Here is a 19,681-nt window from a genome sequence, read left to right on the forward strand (position 1 = left end):
GATACATTATTTTCATAAACATGCGCTTCGACGATCCACTGAGAAGCAAGAAAATAAATAAACAAAAAAATACTGGCCGTAGGGCTTGCGCCCCGCCCTTCTGACCCAAACACGAAAAGATTCGAGGACGTGGATCCAATTTGCCGTAAGAAGTGCCAACATATCACTGTGCCACTGACCGAGAGATGGCGCTCGCGGTGTTTGTCTGTAATGCCATGGCATTTCTCCAGGGAATATTTTTTCTGGTAAGACTTGATTACGCAAACTTAAGCGTGTTCGTGTTTTCAAAAACAAACTGTATCATTATTTTGAATTGTTCTTTGCTAATTTTTTTCGATGTCGTTCTGTAAATTAAAATTCATGTGAATAGCGATTTTTTTCGATAACTTTGAATAGTAAACAACTTGCGGACGACAGTAATCGAAAATGGAAGAATTGTCTAATTGACGCAACTGAAAATCGTTCAGGTAATTAAACCGCAAGCTTGATGGCGTTTTATTCGCCTAACATTTTTTCAGATTAAACTTAAAAAATAAAATTATATCGATACAGCATATGCACATCAGATATTGTGCACATGATTTGGAAAACGTTCTGTATTTCGGCTACCAATGCATCTTTAGCAATGCATTGATCTTTTTGACTGGCTTTTAGTTTAGTAGTGTAGTACTATTGGTAGTCCAGATATTGGGGGGGGGGGAATTCGACTGCACTGCAGTAGCATTTTTTTAGCCTAAAGCGCGTTAGCCCAGAAGGGCTATCAATTTCGTTTTGGCATTTTCCGTCGAAAACTATAAAATGTCCTTTTCACTTTTCAAATTGTTGCCACCAAATATTATCGCCCTGTGTTACATTTAAAGAAATACAATAATGAAGAATCTGAAAAATGTATGTATGTTTCTCACACTGTGATACAACAACGCTACGTACAGCCATCCAATTTTGAATAACGTAATCCTCCACCGAATATGGACATCTGGAATCCCTCATTTGGAATTCGGGTTATGATCAATTTCATATTTTGTAACGTTTTAACGAATTTTGGACCAACAAACTAAACGATTTCAAAAGCGAGCAATAGCAACACTGTATGGGAAGAGGGGAAAAAAAAAAAAAAAAACTTTTTTCTCCAGCGCGAGACTGTGTGTCGAAAATTCTAAGGATATGCTCTTTTTAAATTATTTTGCGACATTGCTGTTGAATTGAATTTTATGGTTTAAGTGTGAAGAACATGATATTTAATAAATAAAGGTAACACACAAAACGTTGAAAAAACAACCCTTTGGGCGTAATGTAAAATCTGCAAGCTTTCTGATTTTTTTAAAATTTTATTTGGCTTTTTGAGGTTTTTAGCACACCTTAAAAGATTTATTCATTAGGTTTCGTTCCGGACACAAGATGAACTTGAGGTGCCCGACATATGTCACCGATTATGTGCCATTTCTAGAGCCTTGTTATAAAAGAAATTAATGTAATGTATTGTAATGAGTCAAAGCAGATTATTTTATTATAAAAAAATGGATACATTATGGTGAATATAGCAACAGTAGCTCTAGAACAAAGCAAGTTTTGCATCCAATAAATGAACACGGCTCGCATTACAAATTTAAGATTAACATATATTGCGCGTATTTGGAAAGAAAGAATTGCTTAATTTTGAAACTGCCGAAAGGATTATAGAAGGTCTTACGTTTATAATTACGTAGTATGTTTTTCCTTCATGAGAGACTACCGTGTCATGTAAAAAGAAAAGTGAGTTGTCTGCATATAATGTCAAAAATTCTTATTCTGTGCGTTATCATTCTTTATCTAAAAGAAACTAATATTTGTAATAGATTTTCATATTAAAACAGAGAATGAGATGTACGAGTATTGCAACTGATATACTAATTATAGTATTGCAGTTGAAACAATGTTCATTGAACAAAGAGTCAGTCAAAGAATATTGCATTTTATCTTACGAAAATCATTATTAATGCAAATTATATGGTATTATCACTAATAAGGTACTTTAGTACAAATACTAATACTTGTATTAAAGTTAATGCAGTATTTAGAAATTATGAAATAAATATGTTATATTAATACGTGAAATGCCGCAAATGGATTTTATTCCTTTAAACGGTGACACTCAGATACAGAATAAAGAATTTACTTTTGAGTATCTGTTAACTGATAGAGCGTTATCCCAGAAGGGCTATTAATTTCGGTTTGGCATTTTGCATCGAATCACTATAAACGACGTATCACTTTTCAGATTGTTGCCACCAAATATTATCGTCCTGTATTATAGCTAAAGAAATTAAATAATGAAGAATCTGCATAAATGTATGTATGTTTCCCGCATTGTGATAAAACAACGGTACCTAGAGCCATCAAAATTTGAATAACAGTAATCTTCCATAGAATATGGGAATGTGGAAGCCCAAATTTGGAATATGTTTTATTATCTATTTCATATTTTGTAAAACTCTATCGAATTTTTGAATAACAAACACAACGATTTCAAAGCGATCAAAGGCAACACTGTATTGGAATAAAAAAAAATAAAAAAAAAAATAATAATTATCAAAGCGCGAGACTGTGTATCGGAAATTCTAAAGATATGCTGTTTTAAATTATTTTGCGATACTGCTGTTGAATTGAATTTTATGGTTTAGGTGCAAAGAACATGATATTTAATAAATAAAGGTAACACACAAAACGTTACAAAAAAAAGGCCCTCTTTGGACGTAATATAAAGTCTGAAAACGTTAAGTTTTTTTAAAAATATTTTTATTGATTTTTAAAAATTTTTATTGATTAATAATATTGCATCATACTGAAAATGACACGGAAAAATTAGAAAATATATTTACTTAAATCATAAAATGTATATTCATTTAGGCAATAGATATTTCATATTACAACATGTAACTGGGGTACAGCATTCTTTCTTCCCGCTGCCACCAGATGGCGCTGTACATTTTCAGACAGGTTGCCTAGCAGAGTTCCTGGTGTGGAGCGTGTCCAAGATAAAGCGAAGCCAGGCCTATCAGTCATTGAACTTGACTGAAGCCACCCAATCTCTCTTTCCCCTGACTTGCTCTCTCGTTCGCTCACAGGCAGTGTGCGCAGCAAACCTACGAGACGGGTATTTTTTCCAGCCGCGGTATACCTTCGCTTGACATACCGCGTGCTACCAGATAGGATATATACTTTTTTTTTTTCCTTCTCACCCTCGCGCTGGAGGTGTTATATGTGTCTTTCTCCCTCCCTCATTTATCCCGTGCTTTTTTGTCTACCGAGTTGTGTTCAGTTTTATAGAACTGGGTGAAGAATTTTGTCCCGATTGTCTTCGTGTATTCTTACCATGTTACCTCTCAGCTATGGGTTGGAAGTGATACACTTCTTGGAGCATCCACACCACAACCGACCGGCTCTTCGGTCTCCAGAGTTGAAAAGGTAAGTGTGTTATTTTTCTTTTTAAGCACTTGCGTAATATTGCCCTATGCAAAATTCGCTCTGGGCTCTCGCGCTTAGAACAATAAATAATAAGGGAAATATTCGTAGGTAAGCATGTAAATACATATTGCATCTACAAATATTAAGACTTAATTAGTAAATATATATTTTAAATTTCTGAAATGTTCTCAAGATAATGCATGCACTTTGAGGTAGCTTCCAGGTGCCAAATCTGGGAAGTAAGAATGATCAATTAAGATCGTTTAATGCTTTCCATTGCTGTTAATTGCTTGAGGATATTTGCATTGTTCGAAAGGGCATTATCGTTAACAAACCTGCTACCTGGTACTGTCTTTTCTAGAGCGTGCTAAAATTTTTCCGAAGTTTTTTATATTATTTCTTCTTTGTAGACTATGGAGGTTGTTTTGTTTGTACTTCATGTACACATTCCATATGAGTTAATTCTACCTGTTCCTATATTCAAATGGCGCCGAAATCGAAAGAGTTTAAAATAACTTTTAATAAATTCAACTTACGTAAACCTAATTGTAAATACATAATAGTAGAAAATCCATACGTAAAGGTCTGGTAATAAAAACACAGTTAAGCTTTAAATTAAGTATTAGAACAGTTATATGTCAGTTGCATTGTAGACCCAATTTCTATCGATGACAGATCCGAAGCATGTTGCCAACGCAGGTCAACGAAAAGATGTAAATTATGGAAGTAAACACTACTTTTCAAAGATCATAAATATGGTTTTTCATCGAGACTCGGATAGCGAAGTATATACCAGGAATGAAGGAAACAGATTTTGTGAACCTAAAATGTGAAAGCTTTATCAGCGGTCCACAAGCATTAAGTTTGTTCACCAGTTGAAATTTGTCAACAACTATTCCGGTGAATCTTGGCATGCATGAGTTCTATTTCACATCTATTCTGCATGCGATGCATGAAACTAAAATCTGGCTATACGATGCTGATTATTTCTGGTAGACACATTGCTTACCTATCGTTTGAAGTGACCATTTTCTTTCCAAAAACAAGTTGAGATTGTTATAGTATTCTTTGCCTCTATTAATATTTGGTAGCTTCGTTGGGAGTGGTGGTGGTGGAGGGAGGAGTACTAAAACTTTGTATAAGCTCTGTGAAAACATAAATTTATATATGTATGAATAATTTTCAAGAATACGAATTTATTCGTGTAATTATGGTAGTATTTTTAAGCAGTTATTGTCGTACCATAAAAAAGAAAATTATTTCACACTTAATTGTGACAGTAGTAAATTAATAAACAAAATAAATAATACCAGTTTGTAAGGAAATAAATAAAAACAACTTATCTAAAGGTGTTGGAACTTTTAGTTCTCGTAAAAAACGTTAAGTTCTTTTTGATTTTGAAGTTCTCTGAGTATGTTCCTTTCTTTTAAATGCTAAAGATATTCAGAAACTGACGCGATTGTAAACAAAAATAATTCAAAAGAGGAAATAAATATATTTATCTGAAAATTTCAAAAATAAAATGAAATATTTTTAGTATTTATTAGATCAAAATTTACAATCAATTGTAAGATTAATTAAACATTTTTAATTAATTTTAACGTGAATTAATTTTTAATGGCGAGTTATTTATGTGCAAAATTTTTTCTAAATAATCTGATATATATTTATTTATGTTGAAATAGAATGAATGTGAATGAAAGTAATTTAATGAGAAAATGAAATATTTGTCATTTTAAGATTTTTATTAAATTAACGCCGTTTTGAAGAATAAGAAACAAAATTTGCCATAAAATTGCATTTTGTTTTTCGCGCAGTTGCCGGAATTCGATACATCATTTACTACAATAAATAATTTTAAATCTGTGATCAAAGTTTTAAATTTACGATTAACGAGTGCACCCTTCATATTTCCCCACTGAAAATAAAAGAAATGTAAAGACAAATCATATTTGCATAAGTTTAACAGTGATAATACCATGGCATTCACAGTCACTTGCTGTTGCTTGTATAGTTGTGAATTTTTTAGTTAAAATGGCGAACGACGATGGTCGTCACAGCCTTGACAGTTTATCAACGTAATAACCTCAGACTGCAGTAAAATATGATCTGTAGTCATTATCAGTTACTTTTTATGGTGTTCATACAATACTGCAAACCGTAAAAACAGTATAATAAATCCTGTACGAAGTGCCTTTAAGTATGATGGAATTGCTTCCAAACGGCAAAGTTAAGAAGAAAAATTATATGAATGCAACGTATAATAGATAAAGAATACGTATGTGTTAATCTGCTGTTTATATTATGAAACAAAGTTTTTTTTATTAGTAGCTGAGTTTAAATTTCTAGAGAAACAAACATAAAATATTCATTTGGAACTGAGCAGAAAATGGCTGTCGTAAATTCAGCGTAATTTCAAAAGTCTAGTTATGAAATTTCTGACAACAGCTGAAAACCCAAGCGATTTTTTGTGTAGCCTTTCTTTTAACAGAAAGAATAATAACATTTTTATTATTTATTTATTTTCTAGTGTAAAACAAGAATACTGCATCTTTTATTTTCATTTATGCCATTGGAATAACCTGCTAGTAATTATTAACGTACAAACACGACTTCAGTACATGAAGTGCAATAGCCATCTTTTATATGAATGTGCATTTTTAAATACTGAGAAGCACATTTAGTTGCTTAATTTATTTTATTCCTTTATTTTTAATTATACTGCAGTGATTCCAAAAATTCAGAAGTAATTGCTTAATAATAATGTATTTATATAGCATTACTTATGTTGCATAAACTTTTAATTTGCATGTAGAACTATTGTGATAATACAATAGAATTCTACGGCTGTTTTTAAAATAATCCCACGAACATATGCGCTTACAATTACTGTAACAAATATTTAAATTTGGTACTGTTACTATTTCAGTTTCAATGTGAAGAATATCAGATTTGTGATGTATAGTCGGTCTCTTACGATAAGTGTTTGATATGCAGGCATTGTAATAATTGCTATTTCGATAAATTTGATACATTATGAATTGACGTTTCATTTAAATAAAATCCACTTCGCCTTAAAAAGTTGACTAGGGTCCACATTTTATTACTACCTCCTCCTCTTCGCTTTGAGCTCTTTTATTTGCATAGACATCTGTATTTTCTTTAACGATAATGGCAACTGTGATGCAGAATTAGTTATCATGGCAACCAAGGTCACTCTTGATCCTACAAGGCAAATGGTAAAGGAGACGAAACAGTCGTCAGATAACAGCCTGTTTTACTTTGCTTCATTTTTGTTTTAAAGCTGCTTCTTTTTTTTTTTTTTTTTTTTTTTTTCCCCAGAGTTCTGTACTTTTGATTAGTTAAAGTCATCTGCAATTTGTAATAAAAGCAAAAGCGTTGAATTTTTACCGGAACGAGAACTTTAATTAAACGTTTTTATGTAGTGCTAATGTAAGAAAATATTTTAATCTTTTACTCTGCGGTAAATACTTATATTTCCGTTGATACGGATTACTTTTAAAAGAGCCTAATACCACAGTAATTTTATTTTGTATTTAAGTTGTTAATTTTTAAACATTATATCTCCGAAATTAAAGTTTTCAATGCTTGATCTTAATATTTTATAATTTGTTGCAAAAATTTAAGTTTGCCGCTGTGAAGTTACATTAAAAAAAAAAGAGAAAATTTGAAATTTTATATTACTCACAGAAAGGCGTTTTCTAACGTTTTGTGTGTTACCTTTATTTATTAAATATCATGTTCTTCGCACGTAAACCACATAAAATTCAATTCAACGGCAATATCACAAAATATTTAAAAACTGCAAAACAGCATATCTTAAGAATTTCCGATACACAGTGGCGCGCGCTGGAGATTTAAAAAAAAAAAAAAAAATTTTTTTTTTTCGTGCTGTGTTGCCGTTGCTCGTTTTAAATTCGTTGAGTTTGTTAATCAAAATATTTCAAAATTTGAAACAGATAATTAAACAATTTCCAAATTTAAAATTCGGGCATCGAAGTGCCCATGCTCGGTTGGAGGACTACATTATTCAAAAATGGTTGGTTATATGTATCATTGTTTCACAGTGCGAGAAACATTCATGCAGGTTCTTCATTATTTAGTTTCTTTAAATATAATACATGGTGATAATTTTTGGTGGCAGCAGTTTGAAAAATGAACCAAAGCAGAAAGTGAAATGAAGCGAAATGCCGTTTTGAGACTAATAGGCCTTTTTGTCTAACCCCCTTTTGGGCTAAAAGAAAAAAAAAAAAAAAAAAAAAAAAGATTAATGTGAAATAGTTTATTTAATCAAAAATGCTGTATTTATATTTTAAATTGATAATCTGAAAGGAAAGTATTTTGGTATTTGTTCATTTCTTCGCGAACTGGTATCTCTATTTAATGGTTAAATATATATTTTTTTTACTAAATTAAGAGTCAGTATGTGCTTTTAAAATATAATATGCTAATGAGTGAACGCGAAAGATTGTAGGTATCATTTAAATAGGTAAAGTTAATATAAACATTCCTTTTGCATTTCGACATTATACAACTAAGATTTTATTTAAGAGTTGCCGTGAATTCTGCTTGAAGATGCATCCTTCTAATGAGTTAGGGGATCTTTTTGTGAGGATTTGCTGTACTGATATCTCGTGTGTCTTTACTTTTAAACCCTTCTACTTACTGTACATGAATCATCAATCTTTCTCCAAGGTAAAGAATTCCTTTAGATGCTATTAATAGCGTGCAGCTCTGTGTAACACGCAAAATCCCATGTAACAGATTTTCTTCTACAATTGTAAAACGTCTAAGATGTCTTGCTGTGCTAACAACATGTCTGTGCGGCTTAATTGCTCGGTGGTTCGCGAGCCAATGCTTACATTCGCCATTTTTAGATCGTAAAATTTGTGTGTTGCCAGAATTGAAAGTTATTAGGAGTCGAAGAACTTTACCTTTGAATGGTGGCATGCAAATACGTTTAATTTTTTTAAAAGCTATTAAATTCTGTAGTAGACTGTTAATTATTATTTTTTTTTTTAAGAACAGTGGAATTTTTAGTCCAAAGATGCTTTGCTTTGTCCCTGAAGGACTATTATTTTCATTTTGCGTCGATTCACTACAAACGGCGAATCATTTTTCAAACTGTTGCCACAAAGTATTATCGCCCTGTGTTATATTTAAAGAAATTAAATAATGAAAAATCTGCATAAATGTATGTATGTTTCTCGCATTGTGATAAAACAACGGTACCGAGAGCCATCGAATTTTGAGTGACGTAATCCTCCTACGAATATGGGCACGTGGAAGACCAAATTTGAAAATTGGAATTTGTTTTATTATCGATTTCATATTTTGTAAAACTTTAACGAATTTTTGATTAACAAACTCAAGGATTTCAAAGCGAGCAACGCCAACGTTGTACAGAATTAATATTTTTATCTCCAGCGCGGGAGACTCTGTATCGGAAATTCTAAAGATATGCTCATTTTAAAACTGATTCTCCCCCCCGCTTTTTTTAAGAATTCTACAAAATTGCCAGATAAATAATTAAATTATTAATGTAAAATATAAAACTGCACTTCAGACATTCTTAAAATTACTCTGAATTGAATTGAAGTTTCCTTTCTTGTTGAAGTGTATAAATTGTAATTTCATTCAACACAAAGAATGTAGAACTTTTGTTTAAATTTTCTCCAATGTTCACAATATACAAATAAAAATTCATCCTTTCATTTATAGCTCAAAGGGAGTTAGCCCAGAAGGGCTATTAATTTTGTTTTGGCATTTTGTGACGTTTTACTATAAACGAAGTTTCAGTTTTCAAATTGTTGCCAGCAAATATTTGAGCCCTGCAGTATATTTAAAGAAATTAAATAATGAAGATTCTGCATAAATGTATGTATGTTTCTTGCTCTCTGATAAAACAACGGTACCTAGAGACGTCAGATTTTGAATAACGTAGTCCTCCATTCGAATATGGGCGCCTGGAAGCCCAAATTTGGAATATGGAATTTGTTTTATTATTACCTATTTTATATTTTGTAAAACATTAAAGAATTTTTTATTAAGAAACTCAACGATTTCAAAGCGAGCAATGGTAACACTGTAGGGGGGGCATTTTTATCTCCAGCTCGCAAGACAGCGTATCGGAAATTCTAAAGATATGCTCTTTTTAAATTATCGTGCGATATTGCTGTTGAATTGAATTTTATGGTTTAGGTGCGAAAAACATGATATTTAATAAATAAAGATAACACACAAAATGTTAAAAAAAGATCTTTTGGGTATAATATAAAATTCTGAAAGCTTTCGGATTTTTATTTATTTTTATTTTTTTTTTAAGGTAAAAATAATTTTAAATTAAAGGATTAGGAATTCAATGCAATAACTCTTGAGCTTCAGCAGCTCAGGTTCCTTATTTTTACATCTTTCACTGTTGAGTTTGATGACACACAAGGCCATTCAAATAGGTAAATGTTTTCTGGAAGAATGAAAGTCTGTATTATTTTGAGTGATTCAGTGAAAGAGAAGCAGAGGATGCTGAATCATATTGCGTCATTATTATTCTGCGTAAGATCTGCATTTATAATTTCAAATTGTACTTAATCACTAGATTCACACAGAAGGTATTTATTATTTAGACATACCTAGACGTAGTTTATTTATTAATTTAGCTAACTAGTAGCGGAATGAATTAAACTTCTGACCGTTGATTGTGTGTACCTGGTTCCTCTTATGAAGAGGCTGGTATTTAAGAATATTTGTTGTTTTACCTTGAATAACGAAAGCTAGGCAATTACTCTTAAGAAGTCGTCCAAAAGACGTTTCTCGTTTGCCTTATTTAAATGAATGAAACATTTTCTTCTTACTTTTTACATTCTTTACACAAAAGCTTCTGGTAACTGTATATGCACTTTCTTAAGTGCATAGTAATATCAATTTTAGTCGGCTCAAACTTCTTGTAATTTTATTGTTAACGAGCATAAAATTTTCCTAAATATAAGTATAGGAACTGGAAGACCTCATTGAAAGTTAGATTTCGTTATTTGTAGAAAATTATTATTATTTTAAATTTGACATTGCCAAAGTATGAGTATATTTGTTGTTTAAAACACTTGTGTAATTTGAAGTATGTGATTACGACCAACTATTGAACACACAGTGCGTATGTGCATCTAGATGTCAAGAAAATATCCATTTTCCAAACCATTTTGGAAATAAGAGCCCTTTATTCTGTCCATACGTACAGGCACCCCCCCCCAGGTCTGGAATGGTCAAAATGGATATTTTCGTTGAAATGTGATAACCGAAATTTATCGCGATTACGCTTTTTTTACTACTTTTACTTCGTACAAGGAAGTAAAAAAAGCGTAAAATTACAAATTTAGCATATTTTTATAAAATCCACGATCCAAATTAGCATATTTTCATAAAATCCACGATCACCGTTAACATTTCCAATGTGACTGTCGGATCGATTTGTCTCTGATTACCTTGAGTGCCTCTATTTTCTTGTATTCCTCTTTGGCTTGAGAATTCGCACATCATTAACACAAGTTTTACATATTATATGGTATTTCTTCCGCCATCTTAACATGCCTTCGTAGTGTAGTGATCAGCACGCTGGGCGCGTATTCCAGAGATCCGTGGTTCGATTCCCGAGGGCGTTGCTCATTTTTCACATCTCTTGCTCCCCCCTCCCCAAAAAAACTAATCTCTGTACAGTGGCGCCCGAACTAAAATGGTGGTGGATGATGAGTCTTCGCGCACAGAATTTGGCGATTGGGTCCTCTAATAACCACAGTCGCCCTTTAAAAGGGGTAGTATATTAGGTATTTCTCCTGCCTTCTTAGCATGCCTTCGTAGTGTAGTGGTCAGCACGCTAGGCGTGTATTGCAGAGGTCTGTGATTTCATTCCCGGCGAGGGCATTGCTCATTTTTTATGCTTCCAAAAAATCCTAATATCTCTACGGTGTGACCTTGTACCTTCTATCTGCCTTCTGTGTAATGATTCTGGAATGTTTCATTATCTTCAGGCCCGGATTTTGAGGACCTAAAAATTCACTGAAAAGCTCTTAAAATGGAATAAAGGCGCTAAAAATTAACTGTAACAATTTAAAAAATAGCATAATAGACGAATGGATTAAAATCCAACCAGTTATACATACTTGTCACTTGAATTTTATTTTTTCTTCCGAATTTCAGCCAGTTATAATAGCAATTGCTGTAAATTATTAATTATCTACTGCAAATGCTGTGAATTGTCAAATGCTTCTTGATGTTTTCGAAAGTGAAAGTTCTGCTATGTGGTGAATTGTCAAATGCTTCTTGATGTTTTCGAAAGTGGAAGTTCTGCTATGTGTTTATAAGTCTTTATATCGCGAGAAGTTTCTCTCGACATCTGCTGCAGTTATTGGAGAAACACTTGAAAGAAATCTACGTTAGTTATTGTTAACTCCTTAGTTTCAAAAGAGTCTGCTTATGCTGTCAAGATGAGAGATATTTTTGGCGTAGTTTGAAAGTCTCAAAACAGTGGTGAATTAAGCAAATGCAGTATTTGAAACTTCGCCTTTAAATCTTTGTGATGCCTTTTTTACCTCTTTAGTTACGCCTTTAAATCTTTGTGATGCCTTTTTTACCTCTTTAGTTAACACAGTTCGACAAACCATGTATCTCTTACACAAATGACGCGCAGTGTTATTTATACGTAGTTTGTATAGGCCTAGTTTGGTGACAGCATGTGTCTGACAGCTTGTTAATTTCATCAAGTATATTTCAATGATTTACGCATCACATGTTTTGTAACTGCTGAATTCAGTTATGTGGCAATAACTGAAGACATAGCTATTATATTTTAAAATCCAGTCGATTATATTCAGTTATATTTTGAAAATTCATGTATTGAATATAAAAAGGACCAAAATTTGCTTTATTTATAATGAGAAGCTTATGGACCATTACAATAGAGCAGAAGTGGTTAGTGATTCTAGACTAGAGGTCATGCTTTACTAGAGGTCGTGGGTTCGAATCCCGGAGAAAGCATGGGTGTAAACAGTGTGAATCACTCACTGAAATGTTACTTCATAGGCAATAACGGTGGTTAGGTGCCTCCATAATAAAATGACCACCGCTTTTGTCCTAAGTAGTGCTCAAAGTCTAAAATGGCTAGTGCCTGCCATTAACAAAAATACAGAGCGAGCAAAAGTTGTACTGTAAATGGTTCAGTAGCTTCTCGCCAAAATAAAAAGGAATCTTAGAGATTTTGGCTTTCTTGTTTTCGTTAAATGATTAATTTGATTGTAATCAACTAATTAAACTGAGTTCTGAGTTGTTATCAGTATCTAAATGCCGAACAATAGTATCCGCTTGGCTGTTATGACTACATTCCCAAGAGCTTGAAAATAAGACTTTGAAACCAAGAACTATTGCTTTGTCTGGAGTCATTCGAGTTCAAGTAGTTATGGCCACCTGTCAAGAGAGTGGTTATTGTTATAGCTCGACTCAGCACATAGACAATGCTAGGTCCTGAGTTCCGAGTTCCACGTAGGAAATGATAGGGTCCATGTCATTCCATGATTTTCAGTTTAGTAGAACCTTGCTTATAAAAGTAATAAAAGCGCGGGAGGGGGAAAAATTAACTATTAAATTTGTCAACTAGTAAAACTAGTTATTCTGCTAGTTGACAAATTATGACAATCATCGTAAAGAACGTATAAGTACTTTGTAAATAGAATCGTCGAAATAACTATTACTCCGAACGCTTGAAATGTTATGTCATGCTCTACTATTTAATTTTGTCATTTTATTTAAAAAAAAAAAAAAAAATCGGGTGGTGGAGAAGGGGGATATCATATTTGATATACGGCACTAGTTTCAAGAACTAAACCGGTTTTTGCATTTTTTAACATTTTAGCCAGAGAAACCCAAAATCTTTTTTCACGCTCATTACTTGTAGAGGAAAAATAATATATATTTTCCCATTGTTGTGTAGAATTGTGTGGTGCACGGAGGGAGACTATCCAAAAAAGAAGACTTATTTGCCGGCTTAATAAAGTGTTACAAAAAAAGTTTGGGAAAAGGGTTAGTTTTTATTTTATGATTTCCGAAGAACGAAACGAGAGTATTCCAAGGTCACGTGCTTTAGGTGGCCCCTCCTCTCATTTCCACGCCTACCTTGATCGTATTCATCCAATCGGAGTCCGTGACATTTACGGATGACATCATCGACTTTTATTCCTTCGTTCTATCTCAGGTGAGGGGCACGTGTGTAGCTTGCGGGAGAGAAAATGAGCGAGAGAGAGGGAAAAAAGTCTCTAACCTTGAAAGTACTTTCTAGGCGTCTTAACAGAAAAAGGATTGTATCTTGTGTTAGAAGGATTAAACGTAACCCGATGTTTTTGTTTTTTAAACTATTGAATTCTAAAAGAACTTGGAATTTTTAATACTATTTTCTTAGTATACGATTACACAATACTGGATGCTAAAATATATTTTTAAAGAAGCAAAATTTGCATTTATTCGGTAAATATGCAGTTTATTCAGCCTTGAAACTAATCATAATACCAGAAGATTTTCTGTGCCTCAAATCTTTCTCTTTTTAACAAACTGCTCATACCCGTAGCAATTACTGCTTGTATTCTAAACTGTCGAAAAGTATAATTGTAAAAAATTACATCAAGTCATGTAATGGAACAAGGTACTTGTATTGTATTGCATTGCACGAAAACTACAATGTAGTTGTTTTATGAAAATTACTGGAAAAATTCCATTGACTTGAAAGTGGTTAATCTTTCACAGACATCATTTATACCAGTAATTAAATTTACGCGAATTTAATAGGTGACCCATCGTAAAGGAAGGTTCGATTATTCATACAATGGAGAAATATATAGAATTCGATTATTTCTTTCTGCTCCTAATTCGCTTTCAAGGACTCATCAGAAAGTTTGTGCTGGTAAAGGGTGTTTCAGGCTGCAGCAGCTAGAACAGGGGTGAGAAAAGTCGACCTGCAAGCCGAATACCCGACCTGTTATGAAATACTATTTAACGACATTTACATTGCAAAAATTGCAAAAAAGAAATATACATGTGCATACAAGGCACTTGAAGAAGAGTACAATCAAAGCATATGTATATACATACAAATACCAACTCATATACAGATATAGACACACATACTTACATATATATTCCGAAACAAATAAAAGTATACATACTCATATTCACATATACATCTATACAAATATACGTTATCAAGATAGTTAAAGTTTACGTGAAGCATGCCATTGAGGTATGCGTGATCCTTAGTATAAATTAGGTACCATAAGTAAAAGATATAAACATGTACAGCATTCAGATACAGTACAAATGTTGTGTATGAAAAGTTGGCACAGCATAAATACAAAATTACATATTGAACATACATATCACATACTCTGTTGCTGACATATTGAACTAGCTTATAGTGGTTAGGATAGGGAATCCTACTGCGGTATCGAAGTCCCCGGGTCCGATTCCGGAGAAGGCATAGATGTTTGCAAATCTAATAGTGTCTTTACAGCATGGGGGCACTTTAAATATACGGCGAGCCGAAAGTCCTCTCATGTGGATAGTGGTAGAGGAGAGAGAGGGTAGGGAGTCCCTCGGACCATCTCCCGAGGTGCTCTCCCTCAAAATTGGGATGGAAATCTCCTTGCGGCCATCGCAACAACGACCTTTTAATATCAAATACGGCAGTGTTAGTAGGAGGTGTTCAGGAATGAATGTTATGTGTCGCAGAGATTCAAAAATTAAACTCTCCGATTAAGTAGGCAATTCTTGATGTTATCGTGTTTTATTTTTACCATCAACATCAGAGTACTACAGGTATTTGCTACATCAAAAGATCATGTTCCTTAAAATGACGTTTTAAAAATTTACAGATATGTTTGTGTTCGTTATTCGGACTAGCCCAGGATATCAAACTGTTCATTACATAAAATTTATTAGACAAGCAGTTATTTTAAGTTTCATTTAAAAGAAATTTTTTATGAATAATTAGATTATTAGGGTTGCTATAGTGGTTAGGGGAGTAAACCTATGTACTCTTTATAGTACTTAAATTTTGTAAAATATCTCAAGGTACTGAGTTACTCATAAATCTTAAAATAAATACGTTTAATTTCCGAAAATTTAACGTTTGCTTTGCGAAGAGATCGCGAAAAATTTCGTGCAGTCAGAAGGGATTTACTTAAAACCTAGTCAGCCGATTATTATTATTTGCCTATCCTTAAATTCCACTCGACCAATAAATATACGAGTATTTTGCGACCTGCTAGTATGCATTTTCGTTGATCACATACATACGTGTATGATTTTTGTTGTTAAGAATGAATTAATTTCTTGGATTTTATGTTGTGAAGAATGAATTAATTTCTTGGATTTTGTTGTGAAGAATAGAATGAATTAATTTCTTGGATTTTATGTTGTGAAGAATGAATTAATTTTTTGGATTTTTCTAATATTTTTCTATTACAGCATGAATATTTTCTTCGGAAATTTCTAAAAAATGATCCTGAACACTTTTTGTGTATTATTTCACACTTTTATCTTAAAATATTGCGTTAAACACGTTATCAATAAAAGTTGCTTATAATATTTGGAAGATAAAGTAAGGGAGACTTTTTGTAATTTCGTGGTTGTTACAGAAGCATAATAGTGGAAAAAACTATGCGAGTTTTTGATTATGTCAAAAACTTTGCCTCTCAAGGTCTGTTCTGTTCCACCGCACCGTTTGGAAGGAACATGCGTTATCCCTATTTTTTGTCTCTTGTTTTATATTTCTGTTCTTTATCATCGTTTGCCTTATTCTGAGCATTAAAAGCTCCAAGGACTGTTGTCATTTATTCGAATTTATTTTCCCTCCGACTTTAACCTTGACGCTAAATAAATAAATAAATAAATATATATATTAAACAACACTTTGCTCGGCATTTACGTTTTAAGACTTGTTTATAAATTTAGTTTTCTTTTTCTATAATTGAAAAATATGTCCCTCTCCGTGTTACGGAGTTCAAATAAAATGCGCCTGAATTTATAGTTCTCGTGTCAGACTTTTGTATTTCGGGAAATGAGTTATGTGTTTTCGATGTCTTTGTGCCGTCAGCTGTTAGTGTTAGCGAGTTCATAATTTTTCTAGTTATTGTCTAGTTATTGATTTTATTCGTGTTATTAGTTAGAGGGTTTGGTTTTAGGTTCTGAATCTCATTTTCGTAGATATAATTAAGCGGTTCAGTTGAGATGATTACTTTCGTGAAATGCTCTGTTGGCCTTTTTAATTCTATTCGTAATATATTCGTGAAACGATTTCCAAACTGGACTCCGGAAAAAATGCCTTAACGAACTACAGTTTTCGAAAGGGAACCTTACATAATACAAAAAGGAACCTTTTGTTTTTAATGTCATTCGATATTTTCCTTCAATTTTTAGCAGATTTTTGGTTCGGGGAATTGCTTCTCTGATCATCATATTTTAAGTAAAGTTTTCCTCTTCCTTCCTTTTGTTATTTTTTATATACATTTCTTTGAGCAAAATTTTTATTGTTATAAATAATACATTGCAAAATAAATTTAGCTTTTTCTTGAAATTTAGTGCCTATGTTAGGCGTTGGCAACTTAAACACGCATGCCAAACATACAGAGATTTTCAGTGGCCCGCGGAATGAATTAGAATGCACTGAATATGATCTCATAAAAAACTGAATTTTCAATTAGAGGCATGTGACTCTTTCAAAGATGCTTTTGCTTTTACATGTTTGTAGCGGCCATAAAAGTTTTTTGCCCAGGAAGCGTAAAAACTCAGCTGCACTGGATTCGAGCCACGGATCTTCCAGTTTCTGTCATGCTAACCACTTGTACCACTACAGCACTTATGGGAGAATACGATAACTCCTTATATTCTCCCCCACTAAAAGAGCGATTAAGGAGAGGCAATTGACCAAATCCAAGTGGTGACGAATGATCGACCACCACATTTTAAGCTCCGGGCGCACCTGTACAGACCATTAAATTTTTTTTAATATGAAACATAAAAAATCAACTATGCAATCGCCGGGATTCGAAGCGTGGTCCTACGTTTGCTGTGTCGCTCTCTTAACCAGCTAAAACCGTAAGATTACACATGGAAGAATGCGAAAATTTCTTGTGTCTCTTTCTAACGAATGTCATTAAAGTACTGAAAACGAGGTTGATGTGAGTGTCGGAGGCAGCAAAACTCGCAACAAACAATTATTGCTGTTTAAAGACAGTCGCATTTAATCTGTTTTCGGGTTTTGGGTCCGTTTATACAAGCGAACAGCTTTTCTTACGCATGAAAGCTGCTTTAAGACCACAAAAAGTTATCTCACGTCTAAGCACGCAGAAGCCGTATGACCATTTACGAGCGTTGACCGAAAATTAAACGCTGCAGAACGTTTATTCGATTTTATATGTCTCTTTGAATGATAGAAAACATTTTAAAACAGATCTAAAACTGGTTAAAATATTGTGGTCTTATGGGAAGGAGGAATTATGAAAGCTTTTTTTTCCATTTACACATACGTACATGTTTCGCGAGCATTTGGGTTAACTCCCCTTTGGGCCAAAAATATTTAAAAACAGCTTATCTTAAGAATTTCTGATAGACAGCCTTACGCGCCGCAGATAAAAAATGTTTTATTCCGTACAGTGTATTGCGACTGCTCGCTTTGAAATCGAAAAATTTGTCAAAGGTTTAAAAATATGAAATAGCTAATAAAACAAATTCCGAATTCTGGCTTCCAGGTGCCCATATTCGGAAGGAGGACTACGTTATTCAAAATCTGATGGCTCTGGTTATCGTTGTTTTTTCACAGTGCGAGAAACATTCATGCAGATACTTTATTATTTAGTTTCTTTAAATATAATATGGAGCGATGATATTTGGTAGCAACAGTTTGAAAAGTGATACAATTATATATTCGTTTTTCTGATTCCGTGTACAGTGATTCGACGCAAAATGCCGTTTCGAGATTAATAGCCCTTTTGCTGCTAACGCCTCTTTGGTCTAATAAAGTGTGTGGTCTGAATATGTAGCAATTAGTTCGGTATGATACCGACTAACTTAAAAGATATAACGATGTGCGATTTAACTTGAAACGTCAGAGGAAGAATTAACTATTTTTTCGTTTTAATAAACTTTTTTTTTTTTTTTTTTTTAATTCTTATCTGTTCATTTCATTTTCGAGCTTTTAATTAAAAGTATTCTTATTTTCGTTGTTCGGAAAGTTAGTTAGTTTTCTGTCACCCATCCGTTTTATATCTTTGGATTTTCCCCATTTTATTTATTCTTGATATGGATATTCCGTTTTCGAACTCATCTCTGAGTGTCCTCGTCCTTGAAATTTGCCATCTGTGGCTAAAAAAGAAGAACCGATTTGAATGTCCTTGATAGGATTTACACCCCTTTGGCCCCTTAAAACAGCTGCTGAGGGAAGGAAAGGGGAAGAAACTTGAAAAAGAATCAGAGAAAGCTGTAAAATGTTCCAACTTTTCTCTCTTATTTCCAATTTAAATATGCATTCGTTATTTGTTATCATCGCCTAACTACTGCGATTCAAAAATAAATAATAGTGGTGGATAAACTTGACAGCATGTAGAGCCCCTATCCGTAGGTGGAGCCCTAAAAAATAAGGCGGGCGTTACCCCTGGTTTTCCTGGGTGTGGAAGGCCCCCTTTTCATATTCCTGCATCTGTCACATGGGGAGGGAATCCATCTACCCTTTTTTTTAGCGTTTCTGCTGAACCTCACATGGCTACCAATCAGAAAAACATTCACTTTTCAGCCAACCAGATACCATATGGTGTACTAGTGGTACTCAACTACTAAACCTAGTATACAGGGTTAGGTATTTTTTCCCATGGAGGTCTTTCACTTTAGCCCTTTTTGTCCCTTTTTTTTTCCAATGCTTTCTCCCCCCCCCATTTTTTTTTTTTTTTAATCGGTGCTTTTTCCTCTCATTTTGCATGTTCTCAGGGAAATAAAGGTACGATAAGAGAGGAGAGTGGAAAAAAGCTTAAAAAAATGGAAAAAGAGGTGGAAGGCTTTTCTCAGTTATAGGTGGGGCACTGTGTTGGGTATCGTCCCTTTAATTTAACCGAGTGTTGGCAATATGCTTCTAATGCTGAAATTTTTTTTTACTAACGTCTGCTTAAAACTGGGAAATGCAAGTGCCTGGTAC

General features: G+C 33.4%; 1 protein-coding gene across 2 annotated transcripts in view; it reads left to right on the plus strand.

The window, feature by feature from the left end:
* The window catches only part of LOC118196715 (uncharacterized), a 156,622-nt gene that overhangs the window by 53,372 nt on the left and 83,569 nt on the right, over positions 1-19,681 (plus strand). The window contains exon 1 of one of the 2 annotated variants that reach the window (XM_035368173.2): positions 3,043-3,444. The exons of the other annotated variant lie outside the window; for it this stretch is intronic. Coding sequence (XP_035224064.1) covers positions 3,353-3,444 — 92 coding nt within the window. The 5' untranslated portion in view covers positions 3,043-3,352. Of the gene's footprint in view, positions 1-3,042; positions 3,445-19,681 lie in introns of those variants that run through there. 2 annotated transcript variants of the gene reach the window in all.

The sequence above is a fragment of the Stegodyphus dumicola genome, chromosome 12 (assembly GCF_044657685.1).
Source record: "Stegodyphus dumicola isolate Sdum_Otavi_A_Nest chromosome 12, ASM4465768v1".
Lineage (NCBI taxonomy): Eukaryota > Metazoa > Arthropoda > Arachnida > Araneae > Eresidae > Stegodyphus > Stegodyphus dumicola.